The 7,263-nt window shown below is 46.8% G+C and overlaps 1 protein-coding gene across 1 annotated transcript; it reads left to right on the plus strand.

The window, feature by feature from the left end:
- Positions 1-1,196: 1,196 nt before the first annotated feature.
- Positions 1,197-4,035, plus strand: GJD2 (gap junction protein delta 2). The gene is made up of 2 exons (XM_070405357.1): positions 1,197-1,458; positions 2,439-4,035. Exons 1-2 carry the CDS (start codon positions 1,388-1,390, stop codon positions 3,331-3,333), a joined length of 966 nt encoding a protein of 321 aa, XP_070261458.1. The 5' UTR covers positions 1,197-1,387; the 3' UTR covers positions 3,334-4,035.
- Positions 4,036-7,263: the final 3,228 nt, after the last annotated feature.

Genomic DNA, 7,263 nt, shown 5'->3' on the forward strand with positions numbered 1-7,263 from the left:
TTTAAAAACCTGCTGGTGGAGGGGAGAAAGCCAAGGCAGGTGGGCTAGGGAAAGAGGAGTTTGGGTGAGGATGTGAGCGGCTCTGTTTCTGCTAGTGGAGTACTGGGCCTCCTAGAGCTCAGAGTCCACCACAGTTTACCTGAGAAGCACCCTCTCCCCCCATATATAAATAAATAAATAAATAAATAAATAAATAAGAAAAGAAAACAGCAGAGACCTTTAATCATGACCACCCATTGGCCCACGCAAGACACCTAATTACAGACTAATGCCAAGACCCCCCTCCTCAGAGGCAGCTTCACACCAGCGTTTCAGCTTCAGCCTAAATGGACTGTGTGTCATCAAGCTTCCCATACCCCTGCACCGGATCCACGGAGGCATCAAACCGCAGGCACATTCTGCGCCATGTAGTCCGTCCTCTCAAGGGAGGTTGAAAAACGTCCTACGGTCGTCCCCATTCGCCTTCCCCAAACAGCATCTCCCTTTAGAGAGGGAATTTCTGTTGCCTCCTGGAAGACAAAAAAGCAAAAGATGAGGTTTGTACATAGCGAGAGGCTAAACTACCTACTTCGGTCCCTCCCCGCTCACCCACGCGTCTGCTCCCGGCCCCGCCTCCTCCTGCAGGGGGCCGACGGTCAGGTGAGGTTACCTGGGCGCTGGAGAAGCCCCGAGGGGCGGTGCGATCCTGTCTTTCAGAGTCGCCCCACTCCCCGCCCCCAGGGCCGCAGGGCTCTTCCCCCCTCTGCCCCCGCGCGCGTCCCCTGCCCCTCGGGCTTCAGCGCGCAATGACAGCCGCGCGCCGCGCTCGGCTCCCCTCCACCGACCTGGCGTGACGCAGGCGGAGACTACTTAAGGGCGGATTAGAGGCGGCGGCCGCGGATTCCCAGCCCCGCAGCCAGCTCTGCGCGCTCCGCCCCGGCCTCGCAGGTGGCAGCGCGGGAGCGCTCAGTGCCGACTGAAGTGCCAGGCACCCGGCTGGTGCCCGGACCCTTTCCCGGCCCCCAGCCCCGGGGGTGAGTGGCACCCTGAGACCTCTCGGGAGGGCGCGAGAGTTGGAGGAGCTGCACGCTGCCACCCCGCCCCGCCCCTCGCCCGGGCACGGTGGGCTCAAAACCTGAACCCCGGACGGCGCGGGAGGTCGTGCCGGCTCTCCGGACCGCGCCAGCTGCCCCATCAGCCGGGGTGCGCTTGAATTTCTTTCCCCATTTTTCTCTTTTAAGTACAATAAACGGGAGAGGAGATTCGTGGATTTTTTTTTTTAATTGTTTGCTTCTTTAATTGCGGGGCAATTCGCTCCCAGCGGGGACGTGCGGCCCGGGGTGGGGCCAGGAGCAGGAAGGTGCCCGGTGCTGCCCACTCTTTGTCTGCTGCCTCCGGATGCACAGCGATGGGGGAATGGACCATCTTGGAGAGGCTGCTGGAAGCCGCGGTGCAGCAGCACTCCACTATGATCGGGAGGTAAGGGCGCCGAGCCGGCTGTCGGGCGGCCCCGGGAGTCCCTTCTCACATCCAGACTGAGCCCCAACAGCCCCCAGCCCATCCCCTGACCCTTCCCATCGTCCTCAGCCCATGCGTCTGTGTTCCCGCATTGAGAGATTACCCGATGCCCAGCGATGCCCCCCCTTCTTCAGCTGCTCCTACTCAGCGCCCCATCCCCTCCCTATGAAGCAACACTGGGGGTTCACTCTTCTCCCAATGGAAAAGGAGTTGTTGGCTCAGCCATGGTCCCCCCGCTCTTGGGAGTCCAGCCAGTCTCCATCCGGTTCCCTAAATAGAATCTACAAGGAAGTCAGGATTGTATTTGGACAGAGGAGGGCAAATGGGAAGATGGATTTGCTCTTCAGAGCAGATGTATCTTTCCCCAACAAATTTTTAATAAGCTAAACCGATTTGGCTGCTAAAACTTAACGGTGTCAGAAACCTACACACCCAATTTTGTAATATACTGTGTGTATATATATATATATTCATAGCTATCTGTTTATGTAAAGCATTAAGTTCAATATTCATATGGAAGATAAACATCCAATCCAGTTGGAGAACTTATATACACTGTGTAGGTTTTGAAATGTATTCTGTTCAGATATTCGATGTGCCTTTGCCATATCCAGAGGGAAGACGTGTGTTGTGCCTCTGTACATTCCACATATACAGATGAAACCTATCTGTGGCAGATGTGCCATGCCCAATGGACAGAGAACTATATATCTGACATCCCTGTCATATGAAGTGCTCCCAGCACCCAGCAGAAAGGGAAGAGACACAGGCTTCCTAAGATCCCCAGTTCAGTACCATGCAGGGCTGGACAGCTCCTCAGTCAAAGGTCCTTTATAAACAACAGCGCAGGGAAGGGAGGAGCAGGGAAGGGAGGGGCAGGGGTTTCCTAAATCAGTGACTCAGCCCACGAGAACCTCTCTCCCTCCCCCTCCCCTGCTCAGGATCCTGCTGACTGTGGTGGTGATCTTCCGGATCCTCATTGTGGCCATTGTGGGGGAGACAGTGTACGATGACGAGCAGACCATGTTTGTGTGCAACACCCTGCAGCCTGGCTGTAACCAGGCCTGCTACGACCGCGCCTTCCCCATCTCCCACATACGTTACTGGGTCTTCCAGATCATAATGGTGTGTACCCCCAGTCTCTGCTTCATCACCTATTCTGTGCACCAGTCCGCCAAGCAGCGAGAACGCCGCTACTCTACCGTCTTCCTAGCCCTGGACAGAGACCCCCCTGAGTCCATGGGTGGTCCTGGAGGAACTGGGGGTATGGGCAGTGGTGGTGGAAAACGAGAAGATAAGAAAATGCAAAATGCCATCGTCAATGGGGTGCTACAAAACACAGAGAACACCAGCAAAGAGACGGAGCCAGATTGTTTAGAGGTTAAGGAGCTGACCCCACACCCGTCAGGGCTGCGCACTGCAGCGCGATCCAAGCTCCGAAGGCAGGAAGGCATCTCCCGCTTCTACATTATCCAAGTGGTGTTCCGAAATGCCCTGGAGATTGGGTTTCTGGTGGGCCAATACTTTCTCTATGGCTTCAGCGTCCCAGGGTTGTATGAGTGTGACCGCTACCCCTGCATCAAGGAGGTGGAGTGTTATGTGTCCCGGCCTACTGAGAAGACCGTCTTCCTAGTGTTCATGTTTGCTGTGAGTGGCATCTGTGTTGTGCTCAACTTGGCCGAACTCAACCACTTGGGATGGCGCAAGATCAAGCTGGCTGTGCGAGGGGCCCAGGCCAAGAGAAAGTCCGTCTATGAGATCCGCAACAAGGACCTGCCCCGGGTCAGTGTTCCCAACTTTGGCAGGACTCAGTCCAGCGATTCTGCCTACGTGTGAAGGGGCAGGTTTGGGGAAGGCCCAGGGGATGACATGTAGCCCTGAGGCAGATGACTGTTTGCGAGTGGCTAATATCTGCCCTCCATTATTTGACTCTCACTGTTGAGATACAGGAAAAGGCTGGTTAGGAGAAGATGTTGCATCAATGGGAGAGGAGAGAAAGAATCATTAGTACATCACACCACTGGTTCCACAGAGACAATTGGGTAGAGTGATGAGATGGATGAGCTGGCCTTTTTTGGATCTTTTAACTTTATGGCCTAGTCTGATCTTGATAACAGTGGACTTGTACAGCTACCAACTAGGACTTAGCTCTGCTGAGTTCTGCATCCTGGTGAATGGTGTAAGTCAAATACTTCATTGGTACAAAATTTGTGACTTATCTCAACACATCCCTTCATCCTAGGCTGCAAGACAAACATCCTTGAGGCATTCTTCATGTATCTCCCTCATCAGCATGCCCCTTTCCTCAACCCAAGATAGCATGCCAGCTTTTTTTTTTTTTTTTAAATCTGGCCTTACAGTAGACCTAATATGGTTTACCTGCAAGCTAGAGGGAATTACTTGGGATGCTTTTTTGGAGAATGGTCATGACAAAGGCTTGCATTAGAGTCCCATATGACTGGCCCTTAGTCATTATGAAAACCTTAGGAATGTCTCAATATTTCCAATTTTCTAGCTCAAACTGCACTGGTGCTCTTTATTAGGGATAGGGTTTGGGTGGGAGGGAGGGAATTGCAATATGCAATTATAACACTTCTGTGAGATGATTGTTGCACTGTTAGGCATGTGTTTATGAGCTTTGGGATACTTTTGCCTTCCAGTATGTGGACTTTGGATAGCATTAAAATATTTTTTGTTAATATCAAAGGTGTCTACTCGAGCCACAGAATTTCTAGCTGGTGTATTCCATTTATTTTCTAATATAGTTTTGTTGTGCAACACAGCTGCACTTCATTTTGCCACTGTTTGAGTTTACCTGTGTGCTCACACCAGAGACCTTAATCAGCCCATGTCAACCCCTATTTGTTATTTTATCAGTTATTTTTGAAATCTCCACAAAATCACTGGAACTAAATACTATCGGCTAACATGTGTTTATGAATGCTTAAGACATATACCAAAGGTTTAAAAACCTATTGCTTTGGACTGTGAATATATTTCCCTTTCTTTGCTCTTATTTATTTAAGTGCCATACTATACCTTTTATATCCACTGTATATTTAGTTAAAGCATTGGCCAAGAGTAATATTTGGATAATGTACTTTTATGAGTCCTGTTTCCTTTCCATTATCATTATCATTTTTATTTAGATATGGATGCAGTGTAACACACAACTGAGGATTTGTTTAAAATAAAGTTCTTGCCTTTTTTGGTAAAATGGGAAGTCTGCATTTTTCTATTTTGATTGGGGTTCTATTTATTTAAATATATGTTCAAAATGTTTTATTACATATTTTAAAATGCAGAACACTGGGGGCAGGAAGTGAGAGATGGATGAATAGTATTTGAGGGATGACCAATAAAGTCCAATTAGTCCCTCACGAATGAGAAGAGCCTCGTACATTTTATGAATGTTTAGAAGAGTGTGATGAGTTATTCAAATAGTAGCATTTACTAACTCCTTTCCATTTTAGCCCAAGATTTCTCTCTGTGTGTTTTTTCCATGAGGCTATTTCTTATAATAAAATGTCAATGCTATATCACAGTAGCTCATTCCAGGAGTGAAGATTTTTTTCCCTTTCCACCATACTTCCCTGCCATGAATTGTCACATATGGCAGGCAGGTAGTGCTCTCCATCATCTCTTGAAGTTCTTATGTGTAAAATGATGCTTATCTAACAGTCAAGCAGAACCCTCTAGACCAGCACTGTTCAATGCAGCTGTGTATAATGATGGAAATTTTCAACTATCTTTGCTGCTCTGTATGGCAGCGACTATTGAGCTCTTAAAATGTGACTAGTGCCCTAGCCGGTTTGGCTTAGTGGATAGAGCGTCTGCCTGCGGACTGAGAGGTCCCGGGTTCGATTCTGGTCAAGGGCATGTACCTTGGTTGCGGGCACATCCCCAGTAGGGGGCATGCAGGAGGCAGCTGAATCGATGTTTCTCTCTCATCGATGTTTCTAACTCTCTATCCCTCTCCCTTCCTCTCTGTAAAAAATCAATAAAATATATTTTTAAAAAATGTGACTAGTGCCCTTGAAGAACTCAATTTCTAATTTTATTTAGTTTAAATAGCCATATATGGTTAGTTGCTGCTGCATTATTATACAGCACAATTCTAGATATCTAATAATTTATTTTGGGGTTCTTCCAAAGGAGACTGAGCCTTTGCTTATATGTCACAAGATATTGCATTCTCACACAATGCATTCTCATTTTTGGCATTTTCTGTCTACATGTGGTCCCATTAGTTCAGTGGGCTAATGTTCTTTTTCAATTCTTTAATGTTACTCACCTTCTAATTCTAGTCAGCATTTAGTCTGAACACTGAAAAGCACTATGGAATTTCCTGGATGATTGTTTTTCAAACGCACTTGTTGCACCCTTTAACTATAGCAAGGCAGATGCCAATTTTAGAATGAAAATATTTCAACCTATAGGTTTTCATCTGCAGTATAAATAGGCAGTTGAAAATTATTATTCTTGAGTACAGAAACAGATCCTCCTCTGTTTTGTGTCTGGTGAGCTAAAAATGTTTTAAGACACCTCCCAGAGATGGAGGAAGAGTGTTGCTTGAGATCTCTTAGCATATGCTTGGGTGTGAAAGAAGTAGGAAACTGTGTGGAAAACAAGGGCTGTTGTATTTGTGCCGTGATGTACGATGACAAGAATAATAGTGTTTCCTGGTAGAAATACATTCCATATTAGCGGGGTGGATCTCTTTCTTGTTGGCATATAGGGTCATCCCTCAGAATGACTGATGTGTATCAGTCTGATCTTTTGCTTTCTATTTAATGAAGGAAATACACTGATGATTTGATGCTTCACATAGCTATGTGACCTATGTGACCTTAATCTTTACTTTGTGAGAGGACAGCCTTGATATATTCTCTCAAATTTAAGAGCCTTTTGGTGCACTACAGCCCCTGGCCTGTGTGTGCATGCATGCATTTGTGTGTGTGTGTGTGTGTGTGTGTGTGTGTGCATGCGCTCGTGTGCTCTGCACACTTTGGTGTAGATAGTTGGTGTCAATTCTAAAAATTTGAAGAATAGCCTGGAGAGAGTGAAGTTATTTAGCCTGGACAAAGAAACACCAAAAGCACCGAATTTGTAATGTTTAAGTCTTCAGATATTTAAAGGGTTAACAAAAATATGAGAGCTAACGGCTGTACTCTCTAGCTCTGGGGACAGAGGAAAAGGACTGGACTTAGAATGGAGGGTGTGGGAGGTTAGGAGGGATCAGAAAGAACATGATTTCTCTTGCACCTCTGCTTTTTTAAATGCTATTTCTTCTGCGGGGAATATCTGTGCCATCACCACCTTTTGCTGGGTATGTTCTTCTTCACCCTTAAAATCAGTTTGGCTGTCCACTCCTCCAGACTGGCTTAGTGCCTCTGCAAAAATACAAATACTAAGTATTTTCAAATCTTTAGGTGCGCTTATGGTTAGGGAAGGCTATATAATTTAGTGTACAAAATGGCTACCTTAGATAATGAAAGAAAGGGGCAGGATCGTTAATTGAATGCAACACCAGAACAATGGGTATAAGTTGAATCTGTCTTGAACAAACCAAGTTGTGTACTTAAGACAATAAAGAGCCATTGAGCCCATGTCCCAGGCCCAGGGACCCCAGAGATAATTATAATACCCAAGTCTCAGCTCTTGAGAAGGGTTTTCAAAGTTACTTCTCAGACAAAAAGGTAAAAAATTATTTCAGTAATAATGGGATAATAGTAGTGTATTTAAAAAATATTAATGCCTTTGGCC

The sequence above is a fragment of the Myotis yumanensis genome, unplaced genomic scaffold (genome assembly GCF_028538775.1).
Source record: "Myotis yumanensis isolate MYYU_CA2020_CCGP unplaced genomic scaffold, mMyoYum1.0.hap1 SCAF_1, whole genome shotgun sequence".
Lineage (NCBI taxonomy): Eukaryota > Metazoa > Chordata > Mammalia > Chiroptera > Vespertilionidae > Myotis > Myotis yumanensis.